This window comes from Bactrocera dorsalis, chromosome 3, assembly GCF_023373825.1.
Source record: "Bactrocera dorsalis isolate Fly_Bdor chromosome 3, ASM2337382v1, whole genome shotgun sequence".
In the NCBI taxonomy this organism is placed as follows: Eukaryota; Metazoa; Arthropoda; class Insecta; order Diptera; family Tephritidae; genus Bactrocera; species Bactrocera dorsalis.
The window spans coordinates 79,750,100-79,773,757 of NC_064305.1; the positions used below are offsets into that span (position 1 = coordinate 79,750,100).

General features: G+C 34.3%; 1 protein-coding gene and 1 long non-coding RNA gene across 13 annotated transcripts; one reads left to right on the plus strand and one right to left on the minus strand.

The window, feature by feature from the left end:
• Nucleotides 1-2,019: 2,019 nt before the first annotated feature.
• On the minus strand, nucleotides 2,020-23,395 carry LOC105229959 (paired amphipathic helix protein Sin3a). 9 transcript variants are annotated; one of them, XM_011210478.4, is made up of 14 exons: nucleotides 23,257-23,395; nucleotides 22,675-22,856; nucleotides 14,359-15,195; nucleotides 13,051-14,264; nucleotides 11,401-12,983; nucleotides 10,924-11,236; nucleotides 10,678-10,821; nucleotides 10,356-10,590; nucleotides 8,923-9,785; nucleotides 8,186-8,515; nucleotides 7,920-8,126; nucleotides 7,507-7,818; nucleotides 3,219-3,668; nucleotides 2,020-3,128 (listed from the first exon to the last, which is right to left on the minus strand). In XM_011210478.4, the coding sequence occupies exons 3-14, from the start codon at nucleotides 14,846-14,848 to the stop codon at nucleotides 2,535-2,537; spliced, it is 6,735 nt and encodes a 2,244-aa protein (XP_011208780.2). In that variant the 5' UTR covers nucleotides 14,849-15,195; nucleotides 22,675-22,856; nucleotides 23,257-23,395; the 3' UTR covers nucleotides 2,020-2,534. The 9 variants fall into 9 exon arrangements, with proteins under 9 accessions (XP_011208780.2, XP_011208779.2, XP_011208778.2 ...); XM_011210477.4 differs by having other exon boundaries at nucleotides 23,191-23,389; XM_011210476.4 differs by having other exon boundaries at nucleotides 23,167-23,389.
• On the plus strand, nucleotides 19,795-21,723 carry LOC105229958 (uncharacterized). Of its 4 annotated transcripts, none has more exons than XR_007422307.1 (4): nucleotides 19,795-20,110; nucleotides 20,164-21,117; nucleotides 21,169-21,487; nucleotides 21,560-21,723. It is a non-coding gene; the product is annotated as an uncharacterized LOC105229958 (long non-coding RNA). The 4 variants fall into 4 exon arrangements; XR_007422308.1 differs by having other exon boundaries at nucleotides 19,796-20,117; nucleotides 20,193-21,117; XR_007422306.1 differs by having other exon boundaries at nucleotides 19,796-20,110; nucleotides 20,179-21,117.
• Nucleotides 23,396-23,658: the final 263 nt, after the last annotated feature.

The following is a 23,658-nucleotide window of genomic DNA, read 5'->3' on the forward strand; positions in this document are numbered from 1 at the left end:
GTGTTTTCATTTGCAAAAGAAAAGTATAGGCCAGTTCAGAAACCTTTAAAATGGAAAAAACTGAAAAAATTATAGTAAATAAATTGAAATAACAAAAAATGAAGAAAATATAATTTACCGGTGATCTGTGGTCGTGAAGAGGACGTAAAGGAGGTAGGGGAAACGATTTAACGTACAGTTTGAACTGTTTGCATACATATGTACTTACACAGAAAAGCCAAATTTGAGAATTTTTAAAAACATTCCACGACAGTCGGTTCAACATAACTGGAATGCACCCAGTTTGTTTCCGGTTAAAAGTTCATCAATTAAACTTCTTTCAAAAATATTTCAATAGTTTTCTCCGCTTTAACAACTAAAAGTTTAAAAAATCCGAGCAACTAAAGAAGCCTCTTCTTATGCCCGCACCAATATGATTCTAACGACTAACTAAAGGATCGGATTTATTCATAGGGAATTGTGTCTTAGACCTGTACCTTCTGAGTGCCTGGTTTTTGCTAACAACTTTTCTTTATTTTTTTTCAAAGTTACCGGCCAGCATGTTTGATGACTTTATTGCGGCGCTGTATGTACTCTTGCCGAAATCGTGAACTGGGGGGAATAAAGTAGTGTTGGCTGTCAAAATAACAATGAGAATGTGATTTTGAATGTCAAGGTTAATTAATAACGTTAAATTCTTCCTTATTCGTATAAGTTTTGCTGGACTACCAATTAGATATTTCGACATCTAATGAATAATTTATCACAAGCAGATTGCACTTAGTGGTGAGAAGTAATCGACGGTGAAAGTTAATCTTCTGTTGCGGGTGAGTAAAAATATACCGAAATTTTTATGAGATTCGTTATAACCTGAACAGGGTATATTCATTCAGTTTGCCACGATGTGTGTAACACCCAGAAGAAACGTCAGAGACCATATAAAATATTTGTATACATATGTACATACACACATACATGATCGGCGTGACGAGCTGAGATGATTTTGACATGACCGCATCTCTGTATGTACTACTGTAATACTGACAGTATTTGATATACAGATCTGAAATGTCGCAAACGTCCTTTTTTCACCCAGAAGACTGCTACTTTGTCCGCCGATATCGCACAAGTTTCGAATATAACTGCCTTACAAACTGAACGATCAAAATCAAATTTTTGTATGAAGAACGTTTTTATTTGGAAAATATCTTGACTAAATTTGGCATAGATTATTGTCCAATTCAATGTTGCAATCTCCGCATAAATTGTTCAAATCGAACCACTTTAGCATATAGCCTCCATCAGACTGTGTGTTAAAGCTTCGGCCGAAATTAACGTTTTTGCTTGTTTTAAGCATTTGTTGTTACTTACTGTTACTAACATATACATTAACACACTTAAAATTTAAGTTGATTTCTAGTTAAATAAATAAACATATACAAGCGTATTTTTTTTTTTTTCAAATGTATCATTTATTATATGTATTTTTCAATAAATCCGTTTATCATTACAAAATAATTGTATTCACACGATAACTCTTAATTGAAAGTTAATATAACTAGGAAAAAAAATGCTTATTTGTTAGAATTTCACATTTTATATTATATACTCCATATTATTATTATGATAATTTATTTCCTTTCTAACCTGTGTTATTCTGCTCTACAAAATTATTGCTATTTACAAGCAAGAATTAAAAAAAAAAACATACTTACAGACTTAACGATTAATCTAAGCATATCTCTGATATTAACCGCATCTAAAGCAAATAAAATTAACTCCGTTACACGCGCCAAAATAAATAGCTTAATGCATTGATTTGTGGACTACGATTATTACCTTACATATACAAGTGTACACTATATTTACATATTATCAATCCTTAGCAAATTTTGTTTTTGTTTTTCTTTCTCTTGAATATTTAGTGATATATTTAGACTCCTATAAATTAAATTTAACTTATAGTTGCATAACAAACTAGTACGTGTACACGTTAATAAGCTGCTCTTCCATTTATTTTTTTTTGTCTACATCTAATGCAGTGTTAGGCCTGCAAACGGAAGTTGTAATTAAGAAGCACAACTTAGATATTATGTATGTATATTTATGTAGTTATTATGCTCAGTTGTACCGAGTAGAGTAAGTTTAAAAATGAATTACAGCTATTCACGATCCTAACAACTACTTTCTACTTTTCAAAATAAATTAGTAAACACAAAAAACGTAATTTTATAGTTAAATATGGAAAATATGTATTTCTTAATGCCTAAAATTTGTATTAAATAGCAAAAATTCAAAACTTATAACAAATAATCTTATGAACAAAGGAAAAAAAATTTATACACATAACTGGGCATCAAATCAAATAGCCTTGCATTATGAAAGCGCCAATTTCGATATTTCCCCGTTGGTGGCTCTTTATTTAGCTGCTATCATTACATAATTGGTGTTTTTTTTTGTTGTGCTATTGTTTTAGTATTACTTGCTGTAAATCACACCTGTGCGCGTTCGCTTAAACGTCGACGTTTGGCGCTCACCGCATTTTTCGGTCAGATTCAGCTTTCCAATTGTCGATTGTTGGTATTGCTGGTGTTATTATTGCCACTACCTGTTGCTAATTTATATGCTTCTGTTGTGGATGTTAGAGCCGACGGCGTCGTCACCGCCGCTACGCTTGCAGTCGCCTGTACACCACCACCACCGACATTTGCTAGTGTGGCCGTATTAGATGACGTCTGCGACTGTGCCGTGCTATTGCAATGCGTCGTATTCGTTGATGTCGTTGTGGCATGAGTATCCGCTACCGGCGCATTACCACCACCACTACTACTACTTGACACACGGCCCCCGCCAGCGACGCCACTATTGTTGCCACTAGCAACGTCTGCACAACTGTTCGCATTGCCGCTGAATGTCACTTTATAACGATTGTAAACACGGTATGGCGTACGTTTCACATCATTTTGTGGTATCACCTTGGTTTTCAGCGCCCAGTTGACACTACTACTACTGCCGCTGTTTGGCACCGTCTTGCCGAGCAGCCAGTCCGTGCATTGCTGTTGCGCCTGTTCGCTAACGTGCTCCGCCAGCCACTTTTGTGTAAAACGTTGAAATAGTTTGTGTTTGCGTTGCGTTACATAAGTGTGTGACTATAAGGTAAAATTGAAAAGTAAATAAAATGTACACAAATAAAATTAATTAAAATGTGCTCGTAGATTTTGCTCTTTAGCAGTACTCACCAATTTTGCACGCCGCACCGAGTCCCATTTGAACAATTGTAGATTCTTGTTGATCGCTATTACTTGGCGGCCGAATGCGTTGAATTTGATTTCGTCGCGATCGTTGACGAAGTACTTCTCTGCACCGCTGCCCACCACAATGCTGCCAACGCGTTCTGGCGGTCGCTTATTCCAACTCCAGTGCGGTTCGCTGCCAGATATCGCCGGGTTATTGCTGCTGCTGCTGCTGCTATTCACATTGCTGTCTGTGGAGCCACTGGCGCTTCCAGCGTCTGTCGCTACATTCCCCACTGCTGCAGCGGAAGCTTTATTCAACGCATTTGTGGTGCCGGTGTTCGTTGTGGCGTTCGCCGATTTTAATTGCTGCAAACGTGTCTGCTGATCTGCGCGCATGCAGGCCAGCCGCTTGTTGCGTTTGAGAAAGCGAGCTTTACATGTAATATGCGCATCCTGTGAATAAAGAGATGGAGGAGTTGAAGAAAATTAGTTTATTTGTCAAATTTTTTGTAATTGGTGTATTTGTTGCTTTCATAATATAGTATTGCATGCAAATAACTAAAATATGCTTAAATATATTAAAAGCTAATTGAAAATAAACGAATGCTACAACAAGAAGTATTGTATAAATGTAAAAATATAGATATTTCGCAAAGTTATAAGAAAAATTAATGAACGCATAATGTTCGCTTCGGATAGTGTCCGAACATGGAAATATATAAGTACCAGGTCAAACGAGCTTATTTTTGCGTTTTTGTTTTTTCAACTATAACATTCGCAACGGAGGTTTTGTTAAGAAAATACAACTATTCACACATAAATATATATTTACATATAATATAACTGACCCTCAAACATACATAAGTAGATATAACAAAATTGCCTGGCAAAGTAGCTAAAACTAAAAAATCACTTAATCCATCAAAAAATATGCTAAACAAAGAGTAATCGTACAAAATTTATATAAATTTAACATGTTGATATCCAACTATACACCACACTCTCTATAATTAGCTTTTAATAAAAATATGGAATATGGAAATTAAAAAAAAATCAAAGGGATGCATTTTAAGATATCCACATAAATGTAAGAAATTGTATCACAAAAAAATATTTAAAAAAGCAACAACAAAAGGAACACACATACACACACTGTATAAAAGAGTTACGGGCATTAAAAAAAGAAACATAAATAAAAAACATTTTTAAATGGTGGCAGCCCTCTCCATTTTAAATTACCACAACATATAATAAAGTATTTGTCAGCTGATTTAATATTGCTGTCGCACATTTTGAACTTACCTTATTTTGGGACTTTTACAGCCATTGGGTAAAAGGATTAGCAGAGCAGTTGTATAATTTTTGTTTGTTAAGTTGGAATTTTATGCGCAACAAATACCCGCCCGGCAAAAATTTAGTAGGTAACACCCTTGAATTGTGGCACAGACCCATTTATCGATTAATTAAAGTCTATAGTACCATCACTTTGCGCCACAAATTTTAGTTCATCAGACATTTTTGGCGTTTGACGCGAACTTACCCCGCCAAATATACACATTAAGTCAAACTCGAGTTTGTGGTGCAACGTAAATGTACTAGTAGAGGTTTTTTCTTATAAAAAACAATCGCATATATTTAATATTTATTTGCCAAAAGTTATTTGCTGTTTGGCCTTAGCCACTCACTAACTTTAAAATTACCTACATTTCAAAGCTATTCAACTAGTTACAGATTGCTTTTGCGTAGTATATTATACAGTTATATTTAGTTTGGCTTTACAATTAAGTTAACTTAGCTTTTATTGATGTATCGATATATTTCTTAATTAGATTGTATGCAGAACCGAAATCAAAATTTATATTTAAAGGATAACAAGTGCCTATTTAAAGAAACGCTTGGTTCCATTATTTCTTTATTAGTAAGTGATCTAAAATTAAGTTTTATATACATAAATGTATTTACAAGAATTTGTTGTCATGTCAACATAATGAGCACGCACAACTGAATGTACAATGGAGAGGGAATAATTAAATCGAAACGGAATTAAAGCTCATACAAATCAACAAATCACAACCAAATGCAAGTCTGCTCAACAAACACGAATTAAAGAAAAAATAAATGAAATTAAAGAAAAAATCGTTGGGTGCTTCGAGGTTTCAAAAATTGCAAACAAATTAATTGCAGTCATACAAAACAGAAAGAAGCAATGTGAGCATATCTTATAGTATAAAAGTGCATGAAAAGGTCGGTCTTCAGTTTCATTTTGATAGATATCTTTGTATGGCAGCTATATGATATAGTGGTGCGCTATCGGCACTAGTGTTACGCGCGTTGCAGTACACATATAATTCTTCGCAGCACGTTTACAGAAAAAAATTAAATAAAAATGTAGAAACAGAAATATGTAGGGGAATTTAGACCTCAAATTTGAAGAAGAGTTTAGTCTTCCACAAAAGCTAGGTTATAAATATAAAAGTTAAAGTGGAAAAATTAAAAAAAAAATTGTTTTCGTTTTATACAGCGTTTTGGTAAATTTACTGCAAATTTACAAATGTGCATTTATGTTCCATGTGGTTGTGAAAAATGTGTAGGATTAGAAATATATGCTCATATCTAGGTATGCATCACTTCTTTAGTCATTTATCTTTTGCAGTGAATTTTCCTTTTTCTTTTCTTTGTTTTTTTTTTTTGTTTGCTGATTTTTTGTTTATGCTTTCTCTCCCTTAATGTATTAGTTAAGAAAATGTTAAAATCATTTAATTTACATTATTTATTAGTAATCGCTCATTTTGATCTTTTTTGTTTTTGATTTTTTAAGCCTTGTTGGGGGGTTTGACCTGGTACGAAAAATTGAAAAAAATGAGAAGAAATGCAAAAAAGCATTAATTAGTGATTTTAGGCGACTTATTCGTTTGCATAAGTGAAGAGTGGTGAGTGAAAGTTGTACTTTTAAGGACGAACCATTGCTGAACTAAATTATACCACGAAAAAACAAAGCAACACAAATAACAAACACACAACAGAAGTTATTACAGCAAAACATTCAAGCAACGCATCAAACCAATCAAATCAAATCAAATTAATAATATATAGCATTTATGTACATGTATACAACTGAGCTAAGTCATAAATAAAAGTGTTGCATCGGTGTCAATTGTGATTTCGGTGAGGTGAGATAGAAGGAAGGTGAGGCAAATTCGAGATTTTTATTAAAATGGACTTGAAAAATCGAAGAGGGCCGTTCATATTAAAATAACCCTATATGGTACTAATATCCCTAGGCTGTGCTAATTTTTCTAATATACTAAATTATAGTAACTTAAGTAAGTACGACTATCATGTTATATGTATGTATGTATGTATAAGTTTGTTTTACAAGAGTATGTGCCGATTAAAATTTAATTTTATTAGTGAATAATTGAGAAAATTTATATTTTTCCATATTTTCTTTGCGCTAGTTCATCAAAACAAACAGTTTGTGTACTTGAGGGAGCTTATAACCAAAGAACAGGGCTAAAATAAATTACACTCTCCAATAATTCATTTATTTAAAATTGTAAAACAAAACAAAGACGGAAACATAAAAGTAATTCCAATATTTTTTTATATAGCATTATTGGCAGCAAATAGAGGTCGTGATTATGACAATTGGGTCTGTGAAACCCAAACGATCTTAAGTTTCATATGATGCCGAGAGGTCTTTGCCATAATTTTCATTATAGAACATTTGAGAATACAAAAAGTTGTTACAGTAACAATAAGAGAAATTTGAATTATCGACATATTTTAGTTCTAACAAGTTTCTATCAATATGTTATGCCGTATAAGAGAATTTTTTAAGATATTTTTTTTTTTTATTACTACACATACATATGTACATTCTTGTAAAACGCACTGAATTCTCTAAATATATGTTAAATAGCATTTCATCTCTTTCTTTCTCTCTCTCTCTCTCTTACTTTCATTCAGTGCTCTCTTTCTCGACTCCTTCTCAATTTGTTTTATACACAACCAAAAAAAATCAAAAATAAATTAGCATAAACGGTTTGCTTTTCTCAAATTATTTTCACTAGCTTCCATAAGGGCAGTGTAAATTTTAATGTAATTCGCATGTTTTACCCTTAGCAACAATTGCTCCCACACAATAATGCAACCAAATACTTATCGAGAAAACTAAACGGCAATTGAAGAAATTAAACTTAAAAAACATAATATAATCAAATTCAAATAATAAACGAAAAAGCTATCTAAAAGTATAAGAGTAGTGAAACACAAATAGTTAACTACTCACCAGTGCGTCATCATCCATGCGCTCAAGCTTAATTTCACCGCCGTTTGCACCTGCTAGACTGCTTGACATGGTCGGCATGCCCATCGCATTAGAGTTACTTGTGTTGCTAACGGCACTAGGATTACTCGCAGTGCCGCCACCCATATTTGCGTTGGACAAATTTGCAGCATTTTGACTGCTAATGCTATTCGCGGCGGGATTAGCTAAACGATCTACATATTTACTCCAAGATTTCACTTTATTTAAAGGCTTCTCCGCCTCTTCAACTTCAGTGTCGAGCAGTTCGATTGTTACACGGCAGTCAATTTTGTACTATTGCAAAAATATAGCAAAAAAAAAGTATTTATTAATATATGTATATAAATTGCGCAAAACAAATAAAGTATTTATGAAAAGTAATAGGGAAAACTTACAATATATACTTTGAAGCAGTTCTCCTCGTGTAAACTAGCCTCAGCTTTGCGCTGGTATGCCAATTCGTTGGCGTAATTCTTCTGCGCTTCACGGCAATAACTGCCTGCACCACCACGTCGTTGCTCATGATGAAACAGTTCAACACACTCAAGTGCACCGCGTTCAGTGACACAATTTTGCAGCTGGCGAACAGCATTCGAAACCACCTAAAAAACAGAAATCCATTATATATTTCATGGAGAACGTAAAGATGAGCATTACAAACCTTGTCGAGTGTAAAGGAGATGTAGGCATGTATGCCAAACATTTCACGCATAGAATCCTCGAATGAATTCGAATCCATATTACCATCAAGTACATTCTTCAGCATTTCCAAAAAAATTGGATAATACTCATCCACATGTGGTTCAGGTTTCGGTTTCAGTCTTAAAGCTGTCGCTGTACTTTCACGACGATTTGAACGGTGACGTTCTTCTTCGATAGCCAACATTTGCGCTCGTTCGTACATTGTGCACAACCGCTCACATAAAATGGCATGTAGTCGCAAAAATAAATACCAATTGTTGTTGGCAAAGAAAAGTGTGTACGCCTCCTCCTATTATAATACATTAATGCAATTATCAGATTATTATCAAACCACAAATTATAATATTATTATAATAAAAAAATATTTAAATTGATGTTGAGAACAAATTTCTAAAGAGAAAGTATGTAAAAAATGTGTAGCATGAGAACGATTTTTACCACCAAATATTTGATATAGTCAAAAATTAATCTTATAATGTAACGAAAAAATATGGCAAAATGTATATTGAAATGCGTGTGTATTAAAAAAATTACACAAATAACTTTCTTCTTAGGTTGGCTATACCAACAAACAACGAGTCGAAAAATCGCTAATTGTTACTAGTTAAAAATTCTAATTTTTCATTCTCACTCTATTTGATAGATATTTTCTTTAAATTTTTATGATGTTCAAAATTCAAGACATTAAACACTTACCAAATGTTTACTGACAGCATGAGGTGGCAGCTGTATGTCCACATCCATATCAGGTGTTTCCTCCTTAATTTCCATCTTTATTGCATCAACAGAATTACAATCGCTGGCATGAGTTGAGGTGGCAGTTGTTGCATTGGTACCCGCACTAGTGTCGGCAGCATTGCTATTATTTTTGTCATTTGCATCTTTCATTCCACTAGCTTTTAACCCAGTTGGTGTTATTGTGCTAGATGATGATGTGATGCCGGCTGTATCCTTGTGTCCAGATGTATTTTCGACTGTAGCAGCGCCGGTCACATTACTATTTCCTTGTGTCTTATTTTCAGACAACACCATTACTGTTGAGGATATTGTAGAAGATGCTACAGTGCTGTTGGATTTGGTCATTGCTTCGGCTGACGAACGACCTGCACTATTCACATCGTCGACAGCGTTAATATTGTTGACTTGGTTCTTAGCCAGCGACGACGAGTTGGAATCTTTATTGGAGGTGGCTTTTTCACCCGCGCTCAATGTATTGGACGCAGATGTATTACCAGTGTTGTGATCCGCAACGGCTATTTGACCACTACTGTTATTACTATTTACAGCTGATGCACTCGATTCACCATTCTTGTGATTTTCCAACAAAATGCTATTATCTGTCGATGAATTTAAAGAATTTTTGTCATGCGAACCAGTGCCATCGGACTTGGAATTGCCTATTGCACCACAATTTGTATCGGTGTTCGATGTACTACCACTTGATGTTCTACTCCCTTTGCAGCCACCGCTGCTGGCATGTAACTCACGTTCGCTTCGATTACCTGTTGTATTGCAATCGACATCCATCTTTTCGTTGTCATCTATTAAAAATGGGAATACTTTACAGATAAAAATATGAAGCATGGCAAAGCGTGAAACGAAATTGTGAGTGTCGAGGATGATTTTAGAGTAAGGGGTTGATTAATAGGTGCAGATAGCGTGCAAATAATTAATTTTGTGTGTTAAAGGAATTGGTAAAAATGCGATAGTGAAAAGTTGGTAGTAATTCAAAGGTTTAATAACAAATAAAGTGCAAAAATTTAATTATACATTTAATGTATTTATTAGTGGATGAGAATGTAGAGGTAGATGATAATGGATTGATTGTTAAGAAAAAAGAAGAGAAGAAAAAAACATTTACTAAATTATTTATATCAGGCACAGAAAAAAAACAAATTCAAATTGAAACTAATTAACATAATTAAATTAAATGCATAGAATCGTAACATATTTAATAAGTGTAACATATGTAAATAAATAATTTGTTAGTTAAAATTTTAAAGGTTATGTATAAAGAAGTTTTTTTTTAGAAATAAAATAAATATGTAATTAAATAATATCTAACATTTAAAATGTATTTATGTAGAATAAATATATAATAATTTGCATTTGCTAAGCAACTGACTCACCGTCCTCACGTTCATCGTCACTTAATGGTTGACGGGCCGAGAAAAACAAATCGGGCACGAATTGCCGCAATATATGTTTAATTTTAGTCTTTTCCTGCTTTTGTATACCAGTCTGACGCTTTACATGGTGAATTAACAAATTCGCTGCATCATCCAGTATGGTCTTATCTTTATATGGCAGCACGAGATGTGGTCCAGTAATAGGTTCACCATTTTCATCATCTTGGTCGTGGCGCTAATCGAAACAAGAGAGAACAATTATTTTTTTTTTACTTGAAAATTTTGGTAAAAAAAGTTATTAAAATTAATTGTCGCTACATACCTCATCATATAATGTTTCAATTTCATTGAAGAGATTTTTGGAACGCAACGCCTTCATGTCGTTTGGTTTAAAATTGATTGCCTGATGGTCGAGTGATTTCAAGTAATACTTTTCGTTTTGCTCACGCCACAGCTTATTGAAGCCCTAATAAAACGAAACGTGAAAATTCAAATAAATTAATAATTTGAAATTGAAAGATTCAATAAAAGATTTCATAAGTATCAACCGAAAGAAAGCAAAACTTACTTTTTGTGCGTCGCGCCACTCCTCTTCCTTTACTTTCAATCGTTTGAGCACTATTGGCACCGCAACAGAGGGATTCTTCTTCAGACCTTGTATTATTTCGCCTGCCTTATCACCATATATCCGGTGTATAGCCCTTTGGTGAATCGTCTGTGAGGTGCCACCTAAGTAATCGTCCAAATAAAATCGGCTCAGATCCTCCGGTGACATGCGTGACATTTTCTTCTGCACACCCTCGAGTACACGAATTGTTGCACTATTAGTCTCAATTACTACATCCAATTCGAAACGTTCGTCTTCCGTCCTGTGAATATTCCTTTGATTAGAATTTTGTGGTTTAGATATTTATTTAGTGTTTTTTGTTTGTTTGTATACAAAAAGTGAATTTTAATTAAAGTGTTATGTGTTTTGGACGAGGATGAAATGCACTCAAAGACAAACAAAAATGATAAAAAGCTTTAAAAGTTTTTAATCTCCCACCTGTAAATTGTTTCCTCGAACTGTGTTTTACGTGAAGTTACAAATGTCGAATCCTCACTGGCCCAAGTTGGAAAGGACACCCATTTATCATTTAGAACTTCACGGCATAACGTTGTACGACCAGAACATTTCTTCGGTACGATTGACTGTGGCAAGGCGCAATAGGAAGCACCAAGTCGTTTGCACGAGGTCAAATCGATATCCTGTGCCAATTCACCGCCTTGATGATTGCCTTGACGATCGTTTATTGCACCTGAATTACTTAGGCTGCCGCTTTGCCGATGTGCGGATTGCATTGGTATTTCTTCCAAGCCAAATATGCCGGTCCCAGTACCGCCGCTACCGCCCGAAGACATTTGTGACACGGGTTGTCCCAAAAATTTTGTAAATCCGCTAAGTAGGTCTGGGAATTTACTTAAGAATGGCGTTACCAAATTCAACAATTCAGTCTTTGACACAATCTCCTGGTTGAATAGTGTTAGACAACGCAAAAAGTTGTCGTACACATCAGGATTTCGTAATGCTTTGCGCACTTTATCGAAGAATGCCGCGTCGGATATGGTGCACTTACGCGATGCCTCCGAAAAGGTGATGTCCTTACAAATTGGCTTGTGCTTTTTAGGCGGCGGTGGTCCACCACCCATACCGCCACTGCCACTACCGCCATCATCAATTGCTGGACGACGCGTTGCCGATAAGTGACCGAGTACTTGGTGCGAATAATTCATATTAATCGACGTGCGATCAATTCCGCTAGTACTACTCATTGATGCATTGCCACTGCCGCTTATCGCACCAAATCCGGAATTGTAGCTTGGCGACTTCTTCGAAGAGTGGCTGGTAACTCCAGTAACATTAGAGCCTGCTCCGTGTGAGTATTTCAGACCCGTAATAGCGTGGTGATTGCTGCGGTGCGTGTCCTTCTCATAGTTGCGCATATTTGAGCCGACATTTAAATCGTGGTGAACACCATCATGTATCACTTTCAAATGAACGCCGCTACTAGAATGAAGCGTTACGTGATGTGCATAATCTACGTCTCCACCGCGGCCTCCAACCGCGTTCGCACTGATCACATGATTTTGAGGCTGCTGTTGGGTGTTGTTGTACGATTTGATGCTTACACTCGTATTCACAGCAGATAAGTTTCCTAATACCGTTGCATGCGTACCACCACCAATTTGTGACAATGTTGCGCCACTATTGAGATGTAGCGGCGAGCTAGAAGCTGAGGGCATAGACATATGATGGCCACTACCGCCTCCAACGCTTATAGCGCCACTAACACTGTTAGCCATTGGACCCACAGCTATGTTAGAACTGCAACGTTTGTGGTCGTTATGCGATTTGGACATGTATTGCGCACCTTGATGATTCGTGGCGTCCGGAAGAAATTGACCAAATTCACGCAAGAGGTCCTCATCCTGACCGAATAACTTTGCAACCTGTGTATAGACCTCTTGTTCGGTCAATGTCTTTCCTTGATTGGGACTACCTTCTTTAATCACTTTCTGCTCTTTCTGATAAGTGTGAAGAATTTCGAGGAATTTTTTATATTTTTCCGGCTTATTCTGGAAACGATTCTGAAAAGGTAAGAGGAAAAACATGAAATTTTTTCGGTTTAAATTAATATTGTTGTTAATAACTCACTTTAATTTTATTGACATACGATATCGCATGATTGAACTCGACCGGCTGATTTTGTTGGCCTACAGTTTCCCCCATTAGTAATGACTGATGCGCCTGTTGAATGTGGTGGAGATTATGGTGTGCATTGCCTCCAGTATTACCGATATTGCCACTACTGACAGTGTTGTTTATTTGTGGATTTAATTCCCCAAGCGCATTAAGTGTGGGTGGACCGCCACCTATACTACTAGTGACTATGGCCGGAGCTATAGGAGGACGCTCTCGATCTCGTGAAAAATTTTGTGGTAAATGTGCCGCCGCAACTGGTGCCACTGTCACACTCTGAATTTGGGCAACGGACGATGGCGCAGGCGATACAGAAACTTGAGCATGTTGTTGAGTCATTCCCGGTCCACTTGGCGAAGATTGTGAAGCCGGTGACTGTAGTGCATGTATTGTTGTTTGGGACAACGATGCGCCACCGTGTGTCATCAGATTGACAGCCACACTTGCGTTACTGCTGCTGGTACCATGTATTTGTTGGAGTTCTATAGTACTCGTAGTATTACTTGAATTACTCTGATTTGATTTAAGTATTAGTGGTGTTTGGATATTGCCAACACTTCCTGGTATATTAGACATACTACCGTGCAAGCTGTTTGGCGACGCTGATGGCATTGATACAACGGGTACTGAAACACCTAATTCATCTGAATGTATTTCGATTTTGTAACCGGCTGGCAGGAACATATTAAAGCCGTAAATCAGTTCTGGGTGCCCTTTAAAAAGAGTTGACACCCGTTGAATTACACCAGGTGTATCAATGCAGTGGGATTTGAATTCTTTCATTATATCCAAGAAGTTGTTATAAATTTGTGGCTGATCAGCATATTGGAACTTTACTTGATCCAAGTAATTAAGTGCATCCTCCACTTTAAGTCGTGGAGGACCACCTTGTGGCTGACCAGCTTGTGGAGGACCTTGCTGTTGGCCCGATGTTGTGGGTAACGGTGGTACCACTGCCAAAGGTTGTGGTGCATTCAGTGCAGTTCCACTGCCTACAGTAATATTTTGAGAAGAGCTGATTGTACGTGTTCGCAGAGAATTTGGCTGCGATGCAGAGTTCTGTACATTACTGCCTGAACCACCACCGGTTACATGAATTTGCACAGGTCCATCTGTAGTTGTTTTTATATTACCACCAACACTGGAAGATACTGATGAAACATTGTAGGCTAAATAAATAAAATAAATAAATAAGTCACACTTTTTTCAATACCTAATTAAAAATAATATACACAATTTTATTTATACTTTTAATCTACTTACAAGTTGAAGAATACTGCACAGCTTGTGTGTGGACAGTTCCTGCATTGACAGTTCCCGCGGCTCCGCCACCTGAAGTAACAACTGTTCCCCCAGGTAACTGCGCAGCATTGCCACTGGGTCCTCCACTATTATCATGACTCGAGGAATTGCCGCTACCGGTACTACTTTCTACCATTCCACCAGAACCTTTCATGTTTGTCGCTGCTGGTGTTGTTGATGGCAAATAAGCAATTGTCTGCGCTCCACCATGTGGCGGTATTAAAATGCGATGATGTGGGATTGAACCAGTTGCATTACTTCCAGACAAACCGACACTTAAACTAGTATTACCATGACTACCGGGAACAACAGTGCCGATATTAACTGTATTACCGGGATTAGAGGTCCCCACTATGGTCCCGCCACTTCCTCCACCGCCACTACCACCCACACCTCCAGGACCAGGGCGCGTGCCGTATTGGACTTCATCCACACGCGTACGTTTCATCATTTTGGTTGCAATTGCTGCACTTAATTTTTATTGTAGTCTGAACGCTCTTAATGTATTATTTCAATTGCTGTCAACTTTTGAGATATCACTTGAGATGATGATTTCTGTCGAAAACTACCGACGTTTTTACTTTTTTAATTATTAATTCCAATAATACTTTGCTTTCTCATCAAACCCAATGGAAATGAATACGGGTTTTTTATTATTTAAACGATATTTATATGTTTGGTGCGGCTTTGATTCTATTGGCATCCGATGACTCTGTTGCCTTTTCATTGCGCTGTGAGCGGCCGTCAACTCACAGAAGGCAATTTTAAAATCTATCTGCAGCTTTCTAAATCCTAAATCTGTAAAGCAAACAGAAATAACTTTTTATTAGTTTTACAATGAATATATAATTAAAATAAGTTAAAATTTATGTATACATATTAATACAAAGGTAGAAATGAAGAAAATTTGTCATTTCCATGGAACTTGGTTTACCCCATACACATTTTTACCATTAGTTTCATTAACTCACATTAACTGCGTATTATTATTCTAAAAATCGTATTTGAAATAGAAGAAAATACTGTGGTGTTGTTGCTTAAGCGACAGAAATCATTTTGAGATTTGTTGCCGAATCGACATTACTTATCCGTATATAAACTAGAGTCCACGAGGAAATTTGGATGAAATAGCCTACAGGAAAATATTTATATAGTTTTACAGCATATCGCAAGTTCAAATTTATTTTCAAATTTTTAGCAATGAAAAATATTTCATAACACTAGAAATATCTTTTTTAATTTTGATAATATTTGCATATTTGTAGGTATACATTGCAATTCTATATAAAAGAAAATCAACCACTCTCCAAGTTGGCACAAAATAGTTCAAAATGCACACTACGTTACATATGCACACATATGCATACATATAATACAAAATGTACTCGTAAAGAGCGACACTATGGAGGGAGTAGAAAAAAAGGTAGGCAAAATAGCAAACCATTGGAGCTCAACGAGAAAATACCAAGCCCCATTCCCCACACACACAAACTTCACCTTGTTCACCAATAATATCGTTCGCCCAAATCCATCGTCATCAGTCTGACCTGCTCGTATGCGTGCACTTGCTTGCGATTAATATAGGTATGTGCATATGACAAAAGCATTTAAAACAAACAAAAATCAAATATATATATATATGTATATATAAATGTATATAAATATACGAATTTGTGTGACGTGCAATAATATGAGATAGTAAACGTTTTTATTTACATATATTAATATTTATACACATTTACAATATATAGTTTGGAAAATCCAGAATTGAAATGTATTTAAATGATTTTGGAGTTCAGTCAATCGCAATATTGGCATGAGAACCCAAATTCCATATAACATGGTTCATAACCAACATTATTTTGACTGATTTTCAAAATTATATACAAACAAAATAGCATGTGAAATTTATATCCCCCTATCTCTTTAGAAAAATCGAAGGCAACCAGACACAAATTTTCAATAATATGTACAAATACATATTTCAGTGTCAGAACGTTCTTCTCTTTGATTCTTGATATCAAAATTGTATCCTAGTCATTGTAAAAAAAACAACAACTAGACATTAAACTTTTGTAATGTTTAACAATTTTCTTCACTTCTATCAAAGATGATTTATATGCATGTTTCACTTCGATTAGTTTGATTATTTATTCAAATTATAATATTTGCGGCCCGGTAATATTTTTTATTATATAGCAGGCATGGCATGTCAATTTTTATTTACATTGATGCCTGTATCAATATATGTATGCATATGTACATATGTATATTGTACATTGCATCGCTGGCGAAATTTTCGTTTGTACAATTGGTAAGAAAGATGTGCCCAAATAGCATGGTGAGAAGTAAACACGTCAATTCATATATTTGCATACTCAGGAAAAACTATTAAAAGTGCATCACAAGCATTAAATAATTTTTGAAAAATAAAATCAAACTTTTAATCGATTAAACATTGTCTGAGTATTCGAATATTTTATTATTGTAAACTGTACTAGCAAAGATAAGGAAAATACAAACACTTCGTCGCTTTTGCTGATTATGCGCTCGTATATAACAAGAGAAAGCGACGAACCGAGCCATACAAACGCAACAAACACGTTTGTTAAAGTGAAACAACTTCAGTGAGCGATACTAGTTTTGACATCATCATCGAATGAGTGTAAAAGAGAAATAAAATGACACAATCCTTGAAAATGAGATTGCTTGTGTGCAAGTAGTTTGAGTACCTTGTTTTTGTTATTGTTTTGAATGGGTCAGCAGCAGTGACGACGACGACGACAACGGTGGCTGTCTGACTGGCTGACTACCGACGGTAGTCAAAGTGGAATATTTGAATGCGATTTCAAGACTTGCTTGGAGAAGAAAGGAAATTGGTGGCGAATGGGGTGGTGAAGCTGCATACAAATATGAGGTATGCGCCCGCGAATACCGCGTCATTGTACTATACTGGGTGAAGCATACTAGATATATACACTGCACATCCAAACAAGAGCTCCTCATATAGCAGTACCTACATGAACTGAAAATGGCCACTAGTCGTATCTCTTGAGGCGGGATAGAGTGGGCATGCATAGGGTTTCCCTCCATTTTTGCGGGTATCTTATCTTCGATATGTAAGTATAATATAATTTGCATTCGTAGCTACAATTAATTATAAAGTTACATAGTATACCTATAATAAGTTGTAAGAAAGCTATGTCGAGTGAATATATGTACATACATATAACACTGAATATGGACATTAACATGTAATTCTATTGTGCTCTTGTTTTTTGTTAGCCTAAGGAGGTTTAGGTCAATAAAGATTATTTGCGTTTTTCGCACTTTTATTGAATATTTTCATAAATTCAATTTTCAGTCTCTATTAATAAATTTGCAAATAACCATAAATAAACAAGAAATGAAAACGGAATTACAATAAAGGCAAAGGAGTAAAATAAAAGTAAAATTTCAAGTCGTTCTCAGCATTCTCGTTGTCTATATTTTATTTCTATTTTGCTTTTTTTATTTTTATTTTTAATTTTCACTAAAAGGCGTACGACTGCTGAACACCCGAATATGTCCGAATACAACAAAACGATTTGCTATTGTTGCCACTTACAGTTTTCCGTTTAACCCTATATTCTTTTAAACCTACAAACATTATTCAAATCATTTCGATCACATTTATTCTAAGTGCATTTTAACTTTATATGTAAAATACTTCTTTTCATTAATTTATATTTATTTACAATTAAACGGGATTTTACTTTCAAAATTCTTCCTAGTTCTGTAATATGGCAACGGCCCTGTCCGCCGTGTTTATATATGTTTGAGTGTATATGTATCTACACGAAAAAAATTCAGCCCCAACACAGCAACTCGCCGTTGACTTTATCGTCGTTGCCAGTCATACGTTTTTGTCAGAAAGGCAAATGTTCATATATATCTATATATATATATATAACCACTCACTCACTGTATACATATTTATGTATGAATTTGAACTCTATACACATATATTGTAGAATGTGTATGTGTATGCTGAATATTCACGAGCGCGCGTGTATACATATATGAACGACGACAGCGGAGGTGAAATAGAGGAACAAAACGACGTATATAAACCAATTGAATTGACCTAACCTAAAAATTTATGTATTTTTTCTTTCAACTTTGCAGCTAATAAACTTTAGAAAATATTACTTCTCTCTGGTTATTTCAACCCAATTAATATTTTTTAGTTCTTCATATGCAATGAAGTATCAAAACCTGAGCCAAATCTCGTTTATATGAAAAATTACACTTACATCAGCACCGTCACCAAACCCAAAGCAACCAATTTTATGTTGGCCTTTGTTTTATATCTCTGTTCAATTATTGAATACAGATTTTTTCTTATAAAATTCAATTTCTTTACAGTTTTACATTTCACTTGCTTCCTTTATAATATAATTACTCGCGCCTCAATTTTACTCCGCAATTTTATTTAATGTTTCACTTGGCAAATAAATCACTTTCAACACTTTCTCAACTTTAAGCACATAATTTTAATGCTTTCAACACCATTATTTACTAATTTTTAATTTAGGATAATTTTCACAACTAAATTCCCTTTTTAATAATTTCTTTCTCAATGAATTTCTACAGATATTCACAAAAATTTTACGAGTAAATGTTTTGCTACATCTTACCGCCGCCGCAAACATTTTCGATTAAATACCACGGCAAATACAAAGTGTTCGAAAGACTGCCTGCGAAGCAAGACGAGGCTCGTCGTTTTTGACGAACGGGCTTTCAAGTGTTGCCACACAAAAATATTTCTAACGCAAATTATTATATATAATTTGTTAACATTTACGGCTTTACTCTTGTCATAAGTAATTTTCAATAAAATTAAAAAAATTATTATTTCTATTTAAAAATATCTAATATCTTATATAAGTAACCTATGTATAAAAAAATTAATTTTTTTTGTTTTCTGCTCTATTTTTTCAACCCGTTATATATTCTTTACTGTCGTCTCGAAAAAATCAGCATTAGCAAATTACTGTCAAAAACGCTTAGATATTATATGGCGCATACCTACATAAAAACGGCGTCAACGCTAAGGATTCAAAAATTAATTAATTTGTGCAATTTTTCTTAAAAATTTCTTGATACGAAATGTTTAATGCTTGTATAAATGAATGAGAAATTAATTATTTTTGCATTTTAAATCTTTTGTACTAATTTTAGAAATTAGGTCAGAATTTGACGTAAAGTTGCTGCTCTATTTAGGGATGCTGGGCGTTTTTATTTGGTTATGCCAGTTGCGTCACCTTGTAGCGATAGCATAAAAATTAATATCCATCACAAAATTTTGCATTCGTCAATAAACTTTATTTTCTTTAATTATATAAACTGAGTTATATTTAAACGGAACCAGGTGTATTCGCAATTATATGACAATTTAACCTAAAAAAAATTTATTTAGCGCATCAACAATAACAATAAACTTAACGTATTTAAAAAGTGTTTTAATACATAATAACATGCCAAAAGATAGATAGTAGAATTTATGGGAAATTTTCTGGTTGTGTATAACAATATTTCAAACAAAATAAAATCTGGGAACACTGATTATGATTCCCTGAACATAGCATATTTGTGCACAAATTTTGTAACATCCAATTGTGTTAACGAAGTGCTGGCATAGATAACGTGCTGGAGGGAATACATCATTCAGGTAAAAAGTGCAATTTTTATATTTTAATATTATTAATAACCAAAAGTTTGAAGAAAATTGTACGGAAGTTTACAAATTTCAGTATATGTAGTCACATGTGGAAGAGACTTAAGAGGAGATTGTGCATAACTCGTGGCACGTCATCGTTTGCGCCGTTTTAAGTCAACAGACTCCACATTCACAAAACCTTATAACTTCACAGTCGAATATTTGGTATCGGAAGTCATGAGCCATCACCAAACCAGTAACCACCATTGGTTTTATGTTCTCTTCCCTTTTATTTTACTCATATTCAACATATGTACATATAAATGATTTGGTGGAGTCACAAACCTAGTAAAGCTTTGAATGCAAGAATTGTGACTAGTATAGTTACAAATAGATTTGGTGTTGCTGGTGTTGAATAGGATGAACACGAAACGACGCATGAAATTAATCGGAATAAGCATTGCCTCCTCAAAGGTTTTTATTGCCCTGGCGGATGTGCCGACTTTTTAACGCTCGTTCTAATAGTCTTCAACAATTTTCTAAAAGTTGCCGCTGTACTAATAAACCGCCCGCCAGCGATCTCTCCGCAGTCATGAACTCAACAATTTTACTAAATTCTCATATGCACGTGAACATATTGGTGTGAGTTTTACCGAGAGTATCTGTGTGTATTTCTGGATTTTGTTTGCTAGTCACTCAACTTATACTTTTCGTGCTCATCTGTTAGGTGAGCGCACTAACGTATCACTTACGTAAGGTGAAAGATGGCGATACAATGTGCAATATGCCTGAAAGAGTTAACACGATTTTACGAGCGAAAACAAGTAAATGTGAAATATAAATACCACTAAAAATGTATCTTTTAAATAAAAAAAATGCGGTCGTTGCAAATTTAGTGCTTCTATCAACTGAAAAAGAGTACTGGAGAAGCAACACAGTTCTAAAGACAGCTGAAGTCATATGAATCGTTTATTCGCAACTTTTGAAATGTAGAACAATTTATTTTATCCGCACTCAAGGTTTGTATTATTTCAATAATTTTGATACATTAATACAAAATACATTTTCAGCTCACAGTCGTCAAATACAAATGAAAATACATTTACATCTGGGGAGCAAAAAAAATCTACATATTTCAAAAGAACGTGAAATACTTAAAATTACTGTTCACATGGTCAGAAAATATATACACAACATGCTTTAAAAATTCGTAGTTTTAAAATGGTTTAAAAGTTGTAATTTGTGACTCTCCATCGCAAACATCTTCTAGGCAGATTAATTGAAATTAATCATTCGAAGATTTACTTTATACTACAGTTGTGCTGCCTGGAATTACACCATACTAAAAATACACTTATTTGGTTAAAAACGTTGAGTAAACCTAATTAGGTATTAAATCTATAAATTATCTGTAAATTAATGCTACATTTAATTGTGTCTCAAAAACTCTTTTACTTTTAGGGCGAAACTATGGCGATCACACCATAAATAAATCACATAAAATATAAGTAGATATAATGTTTTATATGATAAGTTATATATATAAGGCTTCTATTCAAGATTTTGAGAATTAAAAAAAAATATATATATATATAAGAGATTTATAACAATAAACGTTCGAAATTATAGAATTTTCATATGTAGATCTGTATCTAAATTTCAGATAGACGTAGCAACGTAATGACAAATAATTAACTTCAATTCATATATTTTGACAGAAGTTTTTTAAAAAATCGGTTGTATTAAATTTTGGATAGGGTTTACCAAACAATTGCACTTCATATGAATTCTTACCGAGTATTGTAAATATCTTAACCAAAATATATATGAAATTCACAAATTTCTAGAAACGCTAAGTTAAGGATAAAAATATATTTTTGATGCTGTTGATAATGTTCTCGAAGGCTGTGGCTTCTTAATGATCTCAGCTGTAGAATCAAAAAATAAGCTTAAGGCACCATATGGTCAAAAGAAAATCACTGTAACAATAATATTGTTAAACACTCACGAATATATTATCATTTACTTCGTATATAACTTATTGCACTTTTTAACGTATGTATTTTGGCGTCTTTGCTTAGGGTAAAATGAAAAAATACCGGTGATAATGTAATTCCACATGTTTGCCCCGACTTCGTAGCCAACAACAAATGTGCAAAAACAAAGCAACAAGCAAGGAGGCCATGACGAATTTTTGGTTAGAATTTATTTAGTTGTATTTGTAAAAGCAAAACAAAAATATTAACTTAACCTTAAAACCTGTTAAACTAGTTAATTGGTAGGATATTCTACCTACGAGTTGAATCTTGAAGCGCCAATACCTGAATTCAACAATGAACTAAATATGCACCATTTCACATAAGTTTATGCACATATATTTGATTAACAATAATTATTGACTTTAGTAAGTCCTTTGAAATATATGCATGTGCATAGAAATATTTCAGGAGCATCTACTTTGTAAAACTTGAGTGTAAAGTCCGAAATGCAATATAAAACTTCCATTCAGCTTTTACTCCACAACAATACCAACTTTTAATATTGAATTTTACAAATATTTATTAAATACCACTTACCCACTAATTAAGTGTGCCGTATATGTAGACTAAACTTTATATTAGTTAGATTTAAAACACTTTTTCGCTGCACCTATGTGCTTTCGTAATTAAAATTTTCTTTTGTAGGATCGATAATGTTTTCCTGTGCCGCGTATTCAAGTTGTTTTTTGCAAGCCATCTCATCACTGTTTTCTTGCAGTCTTAAATATACGCACAAAGATACAATAAGACGTTTTAAATGCGTTATATATTAATTTTCCCTTAAATAATTTCTTTAGTTATAATGAAGTCGCTTTTCTTTATCACTTTTTGCTTATTCACTTTTACAATTAGCAGTGAAGAGTAAAGAAAAAACTAAGGAAATACATATATATAAATGACTTTCTAGCGCTTTTTCCATTTGGATTTCTTCTTCTACAAACTTTTAGTAAATTTTTGAGTATTTAACTCCGATATTTAGGATTCATGAATTCCATCTCCTATAAAAATTGTCAAAATCGTCTACTCAACCCTTAAACTCTTTCTACTGCTTACGTATTTGCTCTATTTTTACATAAAAGCAAATTTTTCAATGTTTGGCGAATAATGTTTTTTCTGCACCTCTTATAGCATTTTCATTATTTAAATGAGATAAATTTGGATTTTTTTCACTATTTCACAAACTGGCACACATAAATTTTTAGCACCGACCGTTCATGTACGTACGGTTTGCAGCTGAAGAACTTTACAATATGGCGCGCACAGTGTTGTGCGAATGCATGGCCGCCGAGCAATTCGCTAAAAAGTAGCGTGTTAGCCCAGAGTTGCAATTATAGAATTTTCCTCGAAATATAAAATGTCAAACAATTATAAAATTTAGAACTTACAATTCTAATAATTATTACAAAAAATTCCTCCATATATTCAGATTTTATACTAATTTTTTATAGAACATGAATTAGCACAAAAGATAAGTTATTTATGTATTCTGCTGACTAATTAATGTGTAATTAAAAAAATGTG